At 38.5% G+C, this 19,257-nt stretch overlaps 1 protein-coding gene across 3 annotated transcripts in view; it reads left to right on the top strand.

Moving 5' to 3' along the window:
• SLC9A3 (solute carrier family 9 member A3) overlaps window positions 1-8,144 on the top strand; it is a 51,695-nt gene extending 43,551 nt beyond the window's left edge. The window contains exons 13-17 of one of the 3 annotated variants that reach the window (XM_071736239.1): window positions 235-411; window positions 1,237-1,312; window positions 3,526-3,639; window positions 4,287-4,530; window positions 7,069-8,144. In XM_071736239.1, the coding sequence (XP_071592340.1) occupies window positions 235-411; window positions 1,237-1,312; window positions 3,526-3,639; window positions 4,287-4,530; window positions 7,069-7,072 (615 nt within the window). In that variant the 3' untranslated portion in view covers window positions 7,073-8,144. Of the gene's footprint in view, window positions 1-234; window positions 412-1,236; window positions 1,313-3,525; window positions 3,640-4,286; window positions 4,535-7,068 lie in introns of those variants that run through there. The other 2 variants (XM_071736241.1, XM_071736240.1) reach the window with 2 other exon arrangements.
• Window positions 8,145-19,257: the final 11,113 nt, after the last annotated feature.

Below are 19,257 nucleotides of genomic sequence, written 5' to 3'. Positions count from 1 at the left end.
ATAATTATTGAAAGAAGCTTACTGTTAATGACAGGCACTTTTATGTACTTAAAATTCCTGGACTTAAACCTGTTTCATGATGGAGAAAGAAAAATAGACATTTCATTAAAGTCTTCAAAGTGGGGTTTGATTCATTCTTTTTAATGGAGTTGTTTACTCTTGTATAATACTTACTGGATGCTTCCAGCTGTGTTTCTAAAAAAAAGTAATACTGTTTTCTCTTCCTGGCCACAGCACAAACACCTGTACAGTCGACATGAGATCATGCACAATGAAGATGAGAAACAAGACAAGGAGATTTTCCATAGGACAATGAGGAAGCGCTTAGAATCTTTCAAGAGTACCAAACTAGGAATCAACCACCCCAAGAAGCTCAATAAAATCCACAAGAGAGACCGGGGACAAAGAAGGGTAAAATACTTCTACAAGGACACAGATATAACCACCTATTATACAGTGGTGTGGGGAGGGTGAGGAGGACTCTGAAGGGTCCTATATCTTTCATTTATCTCTGCTCTAGAGAACCTTCTATGAGGCAACTCAGGGGGCATCTTCTCACATGATCGTTTTCTCTGTGCTTCGGGACAACCCTTCTTCTAAGAGAGTTTTTAACACTTGAAAAACAACAGACCTTGAGTAATTCTGTAACACTGTGGGGACATGTTGCAGTGTACAGGTAGAAGGGTAGATCTAGAGCATAGAGCATTCCACAAAATTTGCATGAGACTAAGAAGGAATGTATAGCATCCGAAGAGTCAAAGTTCCTTTCTTTTCCTGTAATGAATACAAATGTAGGGAGGAAACTAATGACATCTGTAGTGAAATGAGGCAACCAGGTGGCACTAATTGCCAGGTAGTGGGCATGAACTTGTGTTAAGCCCACCTGTGCCTGATTAGGGCGGGCCCCTACTGCCCATGAGCAGGATTAGGGGGCCAATAGAGCTCACACCTGAAGAAGCCAGAGAGAGGCCACTTTGGGAGTAATAGCACCGATTCAGGCTGGTCAGCCCCGAGGGCAATAGACTCAGAGCACTATTCTTGAGTTTCTCCTGGAACACCTGGTTGGACCTTGGAGCGCAGTGCCCTAAAAGAGGTTTGTCTTGCTACAGCATCCATAATGATCAAGCAAAGATCACAACAAATTTCAGGGTTAAGCTGCTGAGTTAGATTTCAAACAACGTCGCTTTGGTTGCTATCTGACAATGCTAGCATTTTTGGTAACTTTTTTTTTTTCAGCGAAACAGCAATGCCGTACCAAATGGAAAAATACCTTCAGAGAATCCAGTACAAGATTTTACTTTGGAGGAAAAAGGTAAAAAGACTCTTAGCCCAGTTTCATTAACTGCAAAATGTTATGATATGCAACAGGGAAGCTGATCTTAAAAAGGGACTCCTAGTCATAATTTATAACTCAGAATGGGGATCCACTCCATGCTTAAATGCAGTGTATCCATGATTTAAAAGTTGTTTTTCTGTGCAGCTGGATTACAAACCAAATTTAACTGTCCCTTTTACTCATATTTTTGGAATATCACATTTACGTTTTGAAAGCAGAACAATGCAGTGGCTACAACATAGATGAACTTTGAACTGCCTTTTGGATAAGCTGCACAGAGCAACATCCGCTCACATTTCTTTCATCACATCATGATATGTCTGCCCAGGCCATGGTGCCATATAAAACTCAGTAGTTGAGATGACACTTTGATATGAGTTAAGGTCCATTTGTTTAGAAGGGTCTGAATAAGAGTTGAAGCTAAGCAAGCACAGAAGAAAGGAACACATAAGCAAAGGTCAGTTTCAGTAGTGTTTCACCCTTCGTGCACAAGTCTAACCTGGTAAGTTACCTTCTGAAGGTGACTGGCTTAAGAAGTATCTCTAGCAAGAACTGAGTTTACATGTAAAGCCCTGAGTTCTTTCATCCCATTGGCACTGATATCAGTCATAGAAAGATGAGCTGGATGCGAGTATGTTTGTTATGTAATTATAAAATGTGTCACTGAAAAATTGCAACATGGTTTAAAAGCCACTGAAGTAACTCTTATTTGTATTCTTTCCTCTGTTTATGCATTCAACACTTTGACCTCAAAGAGAATTAGAGAGGGATTCATCTTCTCTCAAAAACTCCAATCAAAGACTTTTCTTTATGTATGTTATTTAAATAATCTTCTGAGCATTCTTTTATTTGACAGACAGGGTCAATAGAGGCTGGATGAATAAGTGTAATATTCAAGTTCCTTTTTGCATGGCAGGAGCTTTCCAAATAATTTCCAAATAATAAGGAAGCTATTCAATGCTGTCTTGGGTTTTTTTTTTTTCTACATTGAGAAATGTAGAAAATTTTCTATGTAGAAAAAAAATCTAAACAAAAAACCCCACTTCATTGGAAGGCAGTCCTTAAAAGTGCATTATCAGTTGATGTAAAACTGATTCTACTGCATTAAAAGCCTCAATGATCTCGCCAAGTTTGAAATCAGTCAGGATGGTAGTGCTGACCTCTGTCAAAGATGACCAGTGACTGGTCAGGGTAATGGGACGACTTCTGTCAATGCATGAGCATTTCAGACACAAAATGCAGCAGTGGTGTGATGTTATAGGTTTCCTTATTTCAGCCCTAGGAAAGCAAGACAATTCTATCAGCCAGAAGCTTAGCCAGAGTGTGAAATCTCTATCATGGCACCAGATAATAATGCAAGCCAGAAACCTGTGTTGAGTTTCTTTATGCAATTGGTGTAGTATGGCCAGATGGAAAGAGGCAATTCTGACCCTCTACTCTGCTCTTGTGAGATCTCATCTGGAGTACTGTGTGGAGCTCTGGAGCCCTCAACACAAGAGGGATATGGACCTGCTGATGCAGATCCAGAGGAGGGCCACATCATTTGATCATCTGAGCATTTTGATCAGAAGGCTGGAGCACCTCTTCTAAGACACCTACAAAGACAGATGGAGGAGAGTTGGGATTGTTCAGCCTGGAGAGAAAACTCTGGGGAAACCTCAGTGGCCTTCCAGTACCTGAGGGGGGCCTGCAGGAAAGCTCGGGAAGGACTGTTTACACGAGCAATAGGATGAGGGGCAATGACTCTAAACTGCAGCAGGGTAGATTTAGGTTAGATATTAGGGAGAAATTCTTCACTTATGAGGGTGGTGAAACACTGGAACGGGTTGCCCAGAAAAGTGGTGGAGGCCCCAATGCCAGGAGACATTCAATGTCAGGGTTGACAGGACTCTGAGCAACCTGACCGAGTTGAAGTTGTCCCTTCTCACTGCAGGGGTGTTGGGCCAGATATCCCTTCCAACCCAAAGCATTCTATGATTCTATGGTATCTACTCTGCAAACTCTACATACCTTCCCATTTCAGTGCTACATATCTTGATTAAATTTTGCCCTTATCTGGATCCCTTTTAAAAATGTCTTTGATAACTCTGACAGCGTCAAAAAGCATAAGATAGCATTTTCCATCAGAACTGATATGAATCCCTAATCAAATTGGACTTTTTTTCCTTTTTTTTTTTTTTTTTTTCCAGAGTTGGAGTTTTCAGAATCAGAAGAAAATAATGATTATGAAACTTCGCACCTAGGCAAAGGAGTTGATTTCCTGGCTAATGTGACAAAGCAAAATTTCACAGATACTCCTACTGGTAAAAATATTAATTATTTATGGAGTTTATTTTTCTTAAATAGAAATGGTAGAAATGCTGCCGAATCAGCCTGATTTTGTTTTGTTTTTATTTGATTTGATGCGTTCTATTAGAAAATATGTTTGCCTAATACCAATGTTAATAGACAAGAAGCAGGATTTGTCCTCTAAAATTCACAGCTCCCTCAGTACTTCCACATGATTGTGGAAGTCAATGAAAAGAGCATATTTGCATCATTCTGAAAGGCTCAGAATATCAGATTGAAAATACATCGCCTCATATAACAGAAATTATATTACACATTTATAAAGTTTTAAAATTTAGTATTTCTCTTTTGCACTTTTTTGTTTGAATTTTCAGCATGCTACTGTATGCTTCGTCATATCCCAAACATAACTCTATATTGGATATAATGTCCAATTTTTTTCTTTAACAGAAATCCAAACTGACTAGCACTAACCAAGGAAGAAAGAGAAACCTATATGTGTATAATAGGCTGTGTATTGACCTTGTCACACCTATGCCTGCATATATTGGCCTATTTTTAACTCAGTATAGCCATTCTCCTTTTACAAAGCATCTTGATGTATCACGAAGAAATTATTTTGATTAATTAATTATATTTGTCACCCATTAACTTTATCTAGGAATTGATAACCCAGTATTTTCAGCTGATGATGATCAAAGCATCTACATGAACTTCTCACCGTGGTTATCTGGTGAAGATACCGTGGCACCATCCCAAAGGGCCCGAGTGCAGATCCCATACTCTCCAAACAACTTCAGGCGGCTCGCTCCATTCCGGCTCAGCAATAAATCCATAGATTCCTTCCTGTTAGCAGATGGCCCAGAGGACCGACCCAGATCTTTTCTCCCAGAATCAACGCATATGTAATAATTTGTCACCTTTATTTTTGATCAGAGTTCCTCTCACCTGAAAACTCTACTTACTTTTCTGATTTTTCTTCATCCCAGAGGAATCCTTTCCTTCCTGATTTCTTTGTACAACTGAATGTCTTCTCTTTTCCTCCAGCTTGAATAACAAAACATTTTTCTATTTTCCTTCTGCAGAAGATCTGGGGTCCATTTGCCTTGATGTTTTTACAGCAGATAAGGGTCCTGCCCTTTATTTTGGCTTGAATACTTTAAATGCCAAGAAAACAGTATTTCAACTGTCAGAATATTGTGCAACCATTTTCAGGAGGCTCCAGGTTTCTTGGTTAGTCAGTTCTAGCTGATTTCCCTGACAGGAATTAGGTAATTCTGATTCAGTCCCCTTAAAGAGTAATTGATCTTTCAAGTAACATTGTCACTCTGATCTGCAGAGGTAAACAGAGTAGTCTGAAGCCCAGAAAGACAGTCCAGTTGCTGATAGCTAAGGATATGATTTTCCCATAAAAGGTCCGATGAGTTATTTTACCCATTGGACTTTACTGCGTTTGTGTATGCAATAGGAGCAGCATAGCTAGACCAGCAATGAGCTGGGCTAAGTCTAGCATTCTTAGCATGATTAGAACATTTTTTTGACTTTATGAAACCAGTCCTGAACATTTGTGCAATTTATCCAATGCCAAGGAAGGAAAAATGGTCCCACTGCTGCAATACAAGTACTCCATAACTCCCCTGATGTCATCATTAAATTGCATAAGAAAGGGTTTTACAAAGCAGCAGGCTTCCTAGAATTCAGCAGAGTTCCCTTGCACAAGTAGAGATAATTACACAATTACCCAGCAAGATGGTGGAGAAGCAGAATTTCAATTTTGGTTAGAGCTTTATCATTAAACTGTGAATCTTAATCCATACCTTATTCTGAAACTAGAAAAATCCTTAGCTTTCTTGTACAGTAAATAACTTCATGCTTCTAATGCGTTAGAAGCTTAAAATTAAACTAACTCTGTGTTTAAATTACTATCCTAATTGCTTTTTAATTCTCACTGTGTGGAAATTTTTCACACCATAAAAAGCAGCCTTCGCTTCTACAATAAACACAGTGCAGTAAATGAGGTGGGTCAGGTCACAGTTCAGACATCATAATTGAATGAAGCACAGGGCAATGCATGGATTATGCAATAAAATGCAATAGTCAGTTTCATCATTCATTCACCTTTGTGTAATCCATGATTACAAATGTATGAGCTAGTGTCCTCTGTGCATCAGCGAAGGAGTGTGGTAATTTGAAAGTACATCTGTGGTTAGTTGATGTATCTTGTTTAAACAAAGACCTCAGGAAAAAAAATAAATTATTGTAATTTTGATTTGAGAAGAACTTCATAACCTTCCGAAAAGAAATAGAAAAGGAAGTTCAACTTTTCTTCTGTTTCAGCTTCTGTCCCTGCAGAGGATGTGCTAGTTCAAGTGTAATTACAGGAAGCACATGGCTTCCTTTACTGAAGTGGCCTGTAGGTCTGTGACTGGTTCTAGTACTCAATTCCTTATTAGTGTATTTTTGATTATTTTTAAATAATGTTTTAAAATGAACACTATATTAATTATAGTACTCTGAATTAAACTCCAATATCCTAATTGAAAATTTGAGCAATGCACAGCATTTCAAAACGAAAACTTCTTGACACTCACACACATTGAAATTCTCTTCATTTTTTTTCCTACTGAGAACACTGTCATAAAATATTAATGTATGATTTGCTGAACACTTTCTTGCTAACTTTTGTTCTTTTCCTCTATTCTATTGCCTTATTTATAAATTACTTTGTTATTAGACACTTACGTATACATTATTGTGCAGGTAACTTTGACATATCAAAATCACTGAGTTTTGACTGCTGTTTTTCTTTAGATGAGTTCCTGGAAAATGAGATTTCCCAAGCTAATAAGCTTAGACCTTGATTACTCTCTGAAACAGTTCTCTGAATTTCATCCTTAACAAAATTCTCCTAATAGGATAGTGATACTGAAACTTCAAATAAAAGGTTTTAAAAAACAATTTAAATTGAAAGCCAAGGGTGGAAATATGCACTTTCTCTACATACCCTAAAGTATCTAGAAAACTGATCACAAGCTATAATCAATAAGAATTTGACTCCCTGGTGGTACTCTCTACTACATCATTGAAAGAGCATGACTTCTTTCAAAAGTTTCTGAAAGACTTCCTTGCTGAGTACCAGGACTAAATGTTTCAAGATAAAGATCCATCTTAATGACCGAATGATGGCTCTTTCAAATAGTTGAAGCAGGCAATTGCTCATCATAAAGACTGAATTAAAGTTTTAACTGATACTCGGGCAAAGACAAGACATTTAATAAACTCGCTTTAGGCGAGATAGGAATTGGCATAGGGTTCTCCATAAAAAAAAGCCCCCTTAAAGCACTCACTTATAGAAGACTGAGAAAAATGGCCAAAAACAAAGCCTAATAGGCACACTAGTATAGAAAATATTATAAATATTTTTCTTTAATTTTGCTGTCTAGGTGATATGGACCGTGATGTTGAAATGACAGAATACTCCTCCTCAGATGACCAACTAAATGAAAATCAAAATCCCCTCCACTTCTTTCCATCTTGTCTCCAAATGCCATGGACACAAAACTATTCCTCACTGGAAAACAGAGATGTATCTCTTTCTACTGTCTCTGAGTATATAGCTTCTTGTGACCCAAATGTGCCTGATCTCTTCTGGGAAGCAAGTACAGATACAAATAATAAAGAGACAGTAAACTCAGGTTATTGTTCTGAAGTCAGCTACAAGTCAGAGAATTCACAAGAAGAGAATTCTCTACTTACATTTGAAGGGCTGGAAGACTCTTATATGAAGGAGCCCCAAGAGAAGAAAATATTGCTTGATGTACAAGGAAATTATAGATCTGCTGCGGCCAGACGTGTACAAAGCCGACGTTCTTTTCACAGGCCAAAACCTCTGCAACACCCTAAGCTTCAGAAGCTAGCATCTCTTCCAGCATCTTGCTATATCCCTCCACATTCTTTGGAACAAGAGGAAACACAGTTATGAGCTAGGACTTACTTGAAAGGAGAAGATGAGAGAGAATAACATGAACAAAGGGCTTCTGTAAAAATAGAGAGCGACTTATTGCTTCACGAGATCTGCTCTGAAATGGTTTCAGATGGAAAGAGAGTGGGGTTCAATGATGTCAGAAACACTGGAGCTATTATGCTGCACTTAAAAATTTAAGTTCTCATTCATACTGAAAGGATGCATAATGAAGGGGAAGTAAGCCACCTTGTAATTTTTTCATGTAGACTGGTACAAAAAAAATCACTATTATTTTTGGAGCGCTAAATCAATAATGTTTTCAAATGGCAAATACTTGTTTTACATGGAAATGATTTATTATACCATTATGCCATAAATAGACTTCAAAAAATAGGCTGCAATTGCTGCTTCAATAATGGAGTTCATTATTTATGACGTATGAAATCAACGTAGAAGCCAATGGTTAACCTCTTGTCTGCTAAGTCTACTCCAATAGAAGCGAATCAGTGCCTTTTATAAATGCAAGCAAAGGAAAAATATTTTCCCACTCCTGAATATTCGTGTCATTGAGTAATTGTAGGATATTTACCCTGGTAGAAAACTTCACATGGAAAGTCCTGTCACCTTGAAATTTAATCAAGGACTCCAGGAAGGCCATTTCCATCCTTCACCTTCATTTATTTTACTCAGTAGCACTGGAATGAAACAACATCCAGAATTAATTCAGAATTGTAGTTTGTGTGGACACAAGCAATTAATTTTTTGTTCTTTATTAATCTGCTCTATTTTAAATAGTCTCACTCAGAACTGTAAATATTTGTCATTTTTACTGCTGCTTTGGAAGATGTCTTCCAAATACTCTGTTAGGTTTTCTGGTTAATTTATAAATCACTTTCAATAGCTTATCAGAATAATGGTCTCTCAGATACTATCTTGTGTTTTGTCACATGGATTAAGTGCCACAATGACTCAGGACTTTGACGGTTCAAAGTACTGTGCAGAGGTAGTTTGGCCAGTGTGTATGTACATACGTGTTTGTGTTAGGAGCTTCCTTTACTTTTTTTATCCCCTGTTTTCTGTTGAATGATAGTAGTTACGATTGCACTAGATGCCTATTATGTATGAATCTGATCTATATCACTTCGAAGACAGCTGGAGAAACCATTGAAAACCGACTCAGATGAAGTCTAAATAAAATTGAAAACTCTGAGACCTCTTTGGATGTATAATGCTACCTGCCTGTGTATAGCCCTCTGGCCTATATGTTTTGCCTTGAATGATTCCAGTCCTGTAATTTTGGCTTGAAATCTTCAGTAGTATAAGTTGCAAAGGTTTGATTACCTCAATAGAAGATGAGTGCTTAGCCACTTCTGTGATCTGAATGTGTACCTTATTTCTGTTTGATATCACAGAATTGCTCTGGTTGGAAAAGAACTTTAAGATCACTGAGTCCAACCATAATTTAAGTCTACCAACCACTGACCTAGCTCTACCAAGTCCAGTGCTTAAACCATGTCCCTAAGTACCACATCTCCATGTCTTCTGAAGACCTCCAGGGATGGTGATTCAACCACCAGCCTATTCCAGTACTTAATTACCCTTTCAGTGATGAAGTTTCTTCTAATATCCAGTATCTAATATCCTCCCCTGGCAAAACTTGAGACCATTTCCTCTTGTCCTGTTGCTTGTTAATAGGGAGAAGAGACTGACCTCTTCCTTGCCACATTCTCCTTTCAGGTAGTTCTAGAGAGCAAGAAGGCCCCCCCCTTAGCCTCTCTTTCTCTAGGATAAAAAAAACCCGGTTCCCTCAGATGCTTCTCTTAAGGTTCATTCTCTACACCCTTCACCAGCTTCTCTGGACTCACTCCAGCACCTCCGTGTCTTTCTTTTAGTGAGCAGCCCAAAATTTTATTCGAGGGGTGCCTCCCTCATGCGCAGTACAATCACTTCCCTAGTCCTAATGCTCACACTATTTCTGCTGCAGTCCAGGATGCTGTTGGCCTTCTTGGCCACCTGGGCAGACTACTGTTGACCAGCACCCCCAGATGTTTTTCCACTGGGCAGCTTTCCGGCCACCCTTCCCCAAGCTTGTTGCATCACATGGGGCTATTTTGGCCCCAGTGATGGACCCGACACTTGGCCTTGCTGAATCTCATACAGTTGGCCTCCACTCATTGATCTTGTCTGTCCAAATCTCATTGTAGAGCCTTCCTACCTTCAAGGAAGATCAACACTCCCTCCCAACTTGGCATCACTTGCAAACTTACTGAGGGTGTATTCGATCCCCTCACCCATATCATTGATAAAGATATTAAAGAGAACTGGCCCAAACACTGAACCCTGTAACATCAGATGGATTTATCTCCATTCACCAGAACTCTTTCGGCCCAGACAGCCTTCCAGTTTTTACCCAGCAAAGAGAATACCTGTCTAGGCTATACATAGCCAGTTTCTCCAGGAGAATCCTTTGGCAAACAGTGTCAAAGGCTTTACAAAGGTCCAGGTAAACAGCATCCACAGCCTCTCCCTTATCCACTAAATGGGTCGCCTTGTCATAGAAGGAGATCAGGTTCATCAAGCAAGACTTGATTTTCATGAACCCATGCTGACCAGGCCTGATCCTGCAGGTTGTTCTACACATGCTGCATAATGGCGCTCAAGATGATCTGGTCCATAAACTTTCCCAGCTCTGAGGTCAGACTAAGAGGCCTGTAGTTCCCTGGATCCTCCTTTTGGCCCTTTTTGTAGATGGGCCAAAATCCAGTCTACAGAGACCGAATCACAGGAGGTGACTTGGAGGTGCAAGGGACCTCTAGAGATATATAGATCAACTGCCCTGCTAAAGAAGGATTGAAGGACTATCTAGAGTACATTACACAGGATTGCATCCAAGCAGGTTTTTAGTATCTCCAGAGAAGAACACTCCAAAACCTCTCTCAGTAACCCGTTCCAGTTCTTTGTCACCCTCACAGTAAAGAAGTTTTTTCTCATGTCTAGCTGGAACTTCATGTATTCCAGCTTGTGCCCATTGCCCCTCATCCTGTTGCTGGGCACTACTGGAAAGAGTCTGTCTCCATCTTCTTTACACTCACCCTTCACATATTTATAGACATTAATAAGATCTCCTTTCAGTCTTCTCCAGGCTAAACAATCCTAGCTCTCTCGACCTTCCTTCATAAGAGGGATGCTTCAGTCATTTTCATTGCAATCCGTTGGACTCTCTAGTAATTCCCTCTCTTGAACTGGGGAGCCCAGAATTGGGCACATTATTCCAGATGTGTCTTCACTAGGGCAGAATAGAAGAGATGATAACATCATCCCTGGACCTGCTGGCCACACTTTTTCTAGTACATCCCAGGATACCATTGTCCTTCTTGGCCCCAAGAGCACATTGCTGGCTCATAGTTAACTTACTGTCTACCAGCTTTTCAAGATCCTTCTCCCTAGGGTTTCTTTCCAGCAGGTCAACTCTTTAACTATATGGATGCATGGAATTGTTCTGCTCCAGGCACAGGACCCTACATTTGCCCTTGTTGAATCTCACTAGGTTCCTCTTTGCCCAACTCTACAGCCTGTCCAGGTGACACTGGATAGCAGCACAGCCTTCTGGTGTGTCAGCCACTCCTTCCAGTTTTGTATGATCAGCACACTTGTTGAGGATAGGCTCTATCCTCTCATCCAGGTGACTGCTGCATGTATTCAATGGGACTGGACCCAGTACTGACCTCTGAGGAACATTGCTGGCTATAGGCCTCCAACTCAGCCCTGCACCACTGACCATGACCCTCTGAGCACCGTCACTCAACCATCTCATCATCTCACTGTCCACTCATCTATCTCACACTTCCTAAGTTTCTTAATGAGCATGTTACAGGAGACAGTGTCAACAGCTTTGCTGAACCACGTTTGACAACCACTGCTCTCCCTTCATCTAACCAGCCAGTTATAACATGACAGAAAGCTACTTGATTTGCCAAGCATGGTTTACCCTTGGTAAATCCACCTTGACCACTCCAAATAACTTTCTTTTCTTCCACATGTTTAGAAATTACATCCAGAATGATTTATTCCATCACCTTTCCAGGGATGCAGGTGAGACTAACCAGTCCATAATTTCCTGGGTCATGCTTCTTGCCCTTTTTGAAGACGAGAGTGATACTGGTCTTCCTCCAGTCCCAGGAACCACTCCTGTTGTCCATGACCTTTCAGAGATGATGGAAAGTGGCCAAGCAATAATATCTGCCAGTTCTCTCAGCACTCATGGGGGCATTCAGTTGAGACCCACAGATTTATGTATGTCCTGCTTGGTTGAGTGGTCTTTAACCTGTCCCTAATTAATAGAGGAAATCTTCTTCTCTCCAAACATTTTCCCTTACCTCCAGGGTCTGAGATTCATGAGAGACAGCTTTAGCAGTGAAGACCAAAGGAAAGAAAGCATTCAGTGACTCTGCCTTCTCTGTATCTTCTGCCACTGGAGCACCCACCTCATTCATCAGTGGGCCTACATTTTCCCTAGCCCTCCTTTTCCTATTGATACACTGAAAATACTTTTTTTTGTTGTCTTTAACCACAGTAGTCAAGTTGAATTCCAGTTGGGCTTTTTCCTTTCTAATTTTCCCCCTGCATAGCTTTACTATGTCTTTGAAGTCCTTATAATTTGCTTGTCCCATTTTCCAAAGGCCACAAACAAACTTTTCTTTTGTTTCTGAGTTCCAGACACAGCTCTCTATATTCAGCCAAGCAACTCTTTTTCCCTGTCTGCTCATCTTCTGGGACATGGGGATGACCTGCTTCTGTGACTGTTAAGATTTTCTCCTTGAAGTACGAACAGCCTTCCTGGGCCCCTTTGCCCTTCAGGACTGTCTCCCAGGGGACACCCTTAGCCAAGCTCCAAAGCAGGCCAAAATCTGACCTCCGGAAGTTCAAGGTGGCAGTTCTGCTAGCTGTCCTCCTTGCTTCTCCAAAAACTGAAAACTTTCATAATTAATATGAGGCCCAAGATGGCCTCCAACCTTTACACCCCTCACAAGACCTCTGTTAACAAGCAACAGAGAATTTCCCTGTTGGGTCCAGGAAGATATCTTCCACAAACCTCCAGGTCTGTTGCTTCTCTGCTGTGTTGTATTTCCAGCAGACATCTAGAAAGCCGAAGTCCCCCAGAAGAGCAAGGGTTAGCAATAAAAATATCTCTCCCAGCTGCTTATAAAATGAGATGTCCCCAGTTAGCCTGGGCTGATTGTAAATGATGGAAAGTGGCCTGACTTTTGCCAGCTCCCTCAATACACTTGGGTTGATCCCATCTGGCCCCCATAGACTTGTATATGTCCAAGTAGTTGCAGCTGGTCACTAACCATCTCATCTATAGGCATCTATAGGCTTTAAACTGCTCCCCATCCCTACAACTGGGTACCAAGCAAATAACTGGTCCTACTAATAAAGACTCAGGCAAAGAAGGCATTAAGTACTCCTCAGCCTTCACCAGGATCACTATTTCTCTCTCTGCATCCAATAAAGTACAGAGATTCTCCTTAGTCCTCCTTTTGTTGCTAAGAGATTTGTAGAATCATTTCTTGTTACCTTTGACAGTTGCAGCCAGATTGATTTCAAGTTTGGCTTTAGCCCTTCTGATTCTCTCCCTGCATAGCATCACAACATTTTTGAGTGGCGTCTCCCTTTTTCTAAAGGCTGTAACTTTCTTTCTTTCCCTGACTTGCAGCCAGATCTCTTTCTTCAGCCAGGCTGGCCTTCCCTACCAGCTTCTCTTTTATAGCAAAGGGGGAGAGCCCCCTCCTGTGCCTTTCAGACAGCTCAGCCTTCCTGGACTCCTTTGCCCTTCAGGATTGCCTCCCAAGGGTCTGTGTCAACCACATCAGTGCAAATGATATGATATTTGCAAATGAAACCATTTGCAAATGAAACCATTTGCAAATGAACTAAGACACTTTAAGGGGGCTATCTGAATTTGTTACTGGATTTGTTACTTCACCGGATCCAGTGAAGGCTTTAGTTGGTAAATTTTATTTTATCTGTAGGCATTAGTGGTTGTTTCACTCTACCTAGCAAGATTTTGAACATGTTCTTGGTGATACTGTATCAGATGTCAAACTTGAGATTTACCCAGACACCTAAAAAGAGTGGAGCAAAATGTGAAAATTTGTGCCTACATCTTCTTCCTATCTTTGTCCTCTTTGCTAAAACTGTTTATTATTCTCATGCAAATTGCAGAGATATAATGGCAAATATCAGATACAAACCTAGATAGATACATAACATATACCTTTAGAGGCTAGATTCAGAGTACTGATTCTTTTGATATCAACCCCCAAGCAGCTGACTGTTCACAGTCATCTCAGACACTGACTGAAATCGTTGTCCCTAATTGCAAAGCTTCATCATTCAGAGCTAGTTTTGTAGTGAGGGTCATGAGAAATAAAAATGTCACCAGTAGGGTTGTTAATTTTATAACTCAAAAATGTAAACACATTTCTTTTGTGAACCAAGTATATAAGCACACACTATTTTTGTGAAGTAGAACACATTAATGCTGTTCCAGATATAATTGGAACAAGTATTTTAGTCACTGGCATAGATACATAAAAGGACCATGACTGATCCCACATATTAGGGCAGGTAAAGTGCAATGTGCTGAAATCCAGCCTGCAGTCTTAAAGCACAATGCTGTAGTAGCAACACTAAAGTCAGCAAGATGCTCCTCATGTGTTGACTTGGAAATAAAACTTGTTTCTTATTGGTTCTTACTGGTGGTGTACATCGGTCATAGCTGTGCTGTAGTTAGAAGGAGAACCACACTGTTTTTTGCATGCCTGTTAGAGAATTCCTAATATATTTGTGTACAGGCTACCCTAAGAAAACATTTGTGATTTGTCAGCAGTAGATGGGAGTTTTTGGCAGGTAAGAGCTGTACATACAAGATTATGCAATCTTGAAAATCATAGATTTTAAGATTTTAATTTTCTTGTATGCTTTCATGTGTCAACTAACTGCATATAATTTTAAACAAAGTTGTGCTATTAATGTGTCTTTATTGAAAGGTTTGAATAGTGTATTACGATGAGAAGTTTGGTAATAAATTGCATCATTTTGGAGGAGTCACACTATTTTGGCATGTGACTTAGAGAATCATTTATTTAGTACATGTAGAAAACACCTTCCATGCAAGACTTCTGAGAACTTTTTAATTTCTGCTCCCAAACAAAAGTTAAAAAAGATAAAAGTGTGCTGTGGATTATTCATTTAACTTGTAAAACACAAATCATTAAAAGCAGCAACAGAAGTTGTAGATCTTCTGAATCTCTCTGACAACTGTAACATCTTTTATATAGTCCTGCCACAATCAATAGCAGGATTTCCAACTTTAGAAGAGAAGAGTCCATATTTTGTCAATATAGATAGAAATGTTGTCATTATTATGTCAATGCTATAATTTAAACTTTACTTAGATGGTGATATATCACATCTCATTATAATATCATTCTTTTGATCCAAAGATTCAAGAAATCTTTTGCAGTTTTGTTTTACTGTTCAAAGTTTTTTAGTATTTGGTAGTCATTTATCCCAGCCATTTTAATTTCCCACATGAAAACCGAGGAAACTAACCTAAACTGTTTTGTATTGGCTTAATTGATTTTCCCTGAAAGCTGTATGATGTCAGTAAAAATTACCATTTCTACTGCTATCCTGCTGTTAGAATATTTCTATACCTGACATTGCTTTCTGCAATAGATAGGAGGCACGGGATGAAAAACTAACTTACTCTAGATTTATTTATAATTTAATGGAATTACATACTTAATGGACTTAAAGATTGTTTTCTAAGTCTGCATTTAAAGAGATTCAACAAGATACTGCAGATGGCTGAACCATATGCTTAGCAAATAGCATGCTGCAATGGCAAAATTAGAACCATTTTTGTTGGTGTGTGCTCATGCAATAGCTAATTAGCTAATAGTTTGTTAAATGAATGATGGGGCATGTGTCATTTTTTTTCACTTTTGTTGATACACAAAGTATACAGAAGCCATGAGTAGCCACTTCTGTTGCAAAAACTAAGCTAAAAAAATATCATTTAGATCTATTGGTAAGGATTCCTGAGTCGTCACGTGTACTGGTTTAGTTTAACGAGCCAATAGATCCATCACACTTGAATAGATCACAGGCTTTTGCAAAATGATGTGCACAACAAAACTGGCATGCAGAAGATGAGAGAATTCAGTTGCTGTCCACTGCTTAGAAACACAGATATGAAGTAGAGTTCAGGACAATAGACCCAAACAAGGTAAGTCCAAGACATTTTAGAGAATATTTCACATGACCCTTAATCCCTGAAGACAACAGTGAGATTATAACTACATTTCAAATCCTAGCTGTGCTTTCATTTTAAAATAGTGCTGGTGGACTGAACACAACACGAAACACATTTGTAGTCTTTCCCCTTCAAATCTGCTTCAATCTCTCCTCACATTCCAGGGGGCATCCCTGAGGTTTAGATGTCTGAGCTTTGTACCTCACATATCTGGAGGCAGAAAAAGATTCAATGCTAGCTATCAGAAATTTCAGAAAAAACAAGCAGAATTATGGAGTGACATATAAACACAGGATTTTGGCACTGGATCTGACTGACTCAAGAAGAGTGCGTTTTGGAAGCTACAACTTTCACACTATGAGAAAGTCAAAGAATCTTGGTGTTGGGTTCCTGCTTTGCATGATTTTGTTGGATTGTAATGTTGTTTTGTTTGAAATTCTGTTATTTATAGATTGGAGTGTATTTTCTCATGGTAAACTACATTTGGATATAGCAAAATAAGAGTAACTGGCAGGTGCCTATAGGGTAAAACAGTTGTGCTGCACCAAGCTATGTTTGGAATGACAGTCTTTGAAGAGGCAGATGTATGGGAGACTTGTGTTCCTGTGAGCAGGACTGGGAGGTATTGACTCTGGAGACTGGTATGAACACAGCTTGTACAGTGCCAGACCCTGAGATCCACACCTATCAGAAAGCCCAAGAGGTATGTTTGCTCCTGTCTGTTCTCTTTATGCTTGTTGGCTCAAAGTGCTGAACAGGGAAGTTGAACAGAAAAGAAGAATATAAGCTCCAAAAGGAACATGTTCATAGATGATGTAAGTAAGTACTGCAACTGCAAATTATTAGCTGAACATAAACATAAATTGAAGTTAAAAGCATATTCTGAAATTATGTAATTCTGAATCATGAAATTCATGTTCTTCACCTTTAGTAACTTTTGGGTTTGTTTTAAAAGATAATTATCACAGTTGCAATGAGTGGTTTATTTTTGTTATTAATTAATCATATAACTTATATGCTGTTTCAGTGTATTACTGTTCAGATTTTCTGAATATTACAAACATGAAATACAAATCAGCATGAAAGCAGATGTCTAATACCAGGAAATGAAAGGTGTTTCTTTTGATATCACTGACAAAATCTTCCTTAATTCATAGCAATGGGTAAACTAACAGTATAAATTTCTAAAACTTTCCTGGAGTAGCTTTCATATTCTAGATCAGGTGTTTGTACTTTTTCTTAAATGGCTGTGTCGCTGTGAAAAGCTTTACCAGTTTTAACTGGTTTTAGAATTTAGGAAATAGTTTTACTGAGCCCTAAACTCATAATATCATAGTATGTATTTAAAATGGATTTTGTCACATTTCAAGTTTGAAAACAAACAAAAAAATGCTTTATTCTAAGAACTTTTTTCATTAGCTCTAGTCCTTTTGACTAAGATGTTATAAAGGTGAGTTGTACTTCACCTTTCATGAAAAACATTAAACCCTAAAAGTGCAGGACAACATCAGTAACGTTATTATTTAGCTTTGTCTGATTCTTTTAGTTAGAAAGGTAGTTATTATTGTTTACTGTAATCAGCCACTGTATACTTCTCCTGATGTCAAGAAGGTATTCTACTTCATGAGAAAACAGAATTCCAGTTTTAGTCAAATTAAAGTATATGGAGTTTCTTATTGGTATTTGCTGTTGGATTTTTTTCTATCATGCTAGGATGAATGTAGCTAAGAATGGGGGGAAAGAAAAAAAGAAGAAAAAAGAAAAGGAAAAGGAGAAGGAAAAGGAAAAGGAAAAGGAAAAGGAAAAGGAAAAGGAAAAGGAAAGGAAAGGAAAGGAAAGGAAAGGAAAGGAAAGGAAAGGAAAGGAAAGGAAAGGAAAGGAAAGGAAAGGAAAGGAAAGGAAAGGAAAGGAAAGGAAAGGAAAGGAAAGGAAAAAGGAAAGGAAAAAGGAAAGGAAAAAAAAGAAAAGAAAAGAAAAGAAAAGAAAAGAAAAGAAAAGAAAAGAAAAGAAAAGAAAAGAAAAGAAAAGAAAAGAAAAGAAAAGAAAAGAAAAGAAAAGAAAAGAAAAGAAAAGAAAAGAAAAGAAAAGAAAAGAAAAGAAAAGAAAAGAAAAGAAAAGAAAAGAAAAGAAAAGAAAAGAAAAGAAAAGAAAAGAAAAGAAAAGAAAAGAAAAGAAAAGAAAAGAAAAGAAAAGAAAAGAAAAGAAAAGAAAAGAAGAAAAGAAAAGTGGGCTAAGTGCATTTGAATGTTCCAGAGAGAAACAATGAAGACTGAAATGGGTAAAGGATACCTTAAGGGAAGATAAATGTAAGTATGTGCAAAAGACAGCTATATCACCTGTTAAGTAACCAAAGCTTAACTCCTACCCATACATACATATTTCCAAAGGTTAAGCCTACAAAGCACAATTTTAGCTAATGTGGTAACACTAATGTTTCCTGCAGTGTAAAAGCAGTAAAAATACCAATTAGTGTAGTTACAAGTAATCCTGGATTGACAACTCAGACTGTGAGAAAAAATTTCATATCTGTCACTAAAACCTAAAAGTGATGCTATCAAATATCTGCAAGAAGATACATGGACTGTATCAAGAAACAATATGGTGATTACAAAACTTGCTCTTGTTCTGTGTAAGAGCTTCTAACTGGAGGTTAAAATAGAGAAGCTTAACCATTCATGATAGAGAAGATAGAACCATGTGAGATGAATTAAATAAGTATATAATGTATGTTTTGAAGTCTTAGCTTTCCTGTCCATGGGATGAAGTTGCTACACAATGTATTTTCCATGCTCCTCTAACAAGTCCAAATTTTATCAAAATATCAAATTTGACACAGGGATTCTTCTACTGTTCTGAATTTTTAACCTGTAAGTAGTCCATCTGTTGTAAAAATAGTGGCCAGGAATAAAATCAGTTCTACTGCAGAGGCAAGGAAACCTTAAACCAGAACAAATAAATCAATTTGTTCTATTTGCAACCAGCAATGTATGATGTCTTCAAAGTGCTAGCCATTTTTATAACATATATGTAAAAATGCTTGCCTGGATAATATTAGCTTCATAGTGGAAAATATGTACTTATCTTCTGTAAAATACTGTTCTCTTAAACCTCTGTTCCATTATATATGTGTGCATAATGCACACAAGTCTGCCACTGGGGGGTTTCTGTGGAGATTTCAGCCAGAAAAAAAAATGCTTTAGAGTTGCTATTACCTAAAAAATAAAGGGGAAAGAGCTTTTAACAATCAGCTTACTTCATACAGAAGGGTAAAAAAAGCAGGCAAGCTAGTGAGCATGCAAACCTCTCTTCAGGTCTCAAAGAGTAGCATCAAACACCAGTGTATAT

This window comes from Heliangelus exortis, chromosome 2, assembly GCF_036169615.1.
Source record: "Heliangelus exortis chromosome 2, bHelExo1.hap1, whole genome shotgun sequence".
Lineage (NCBI taxonomy): Eukaryota > Metazoa > Chordata > Aves > Apodiformes > Trochilidae > Heliangelus > Heliangelus exortis.
The sequence above is the reverse complement of the archived record's forward strand: the minus strand, read 5'-3'. Positions and strand labels throughout refer to the sequence as shown.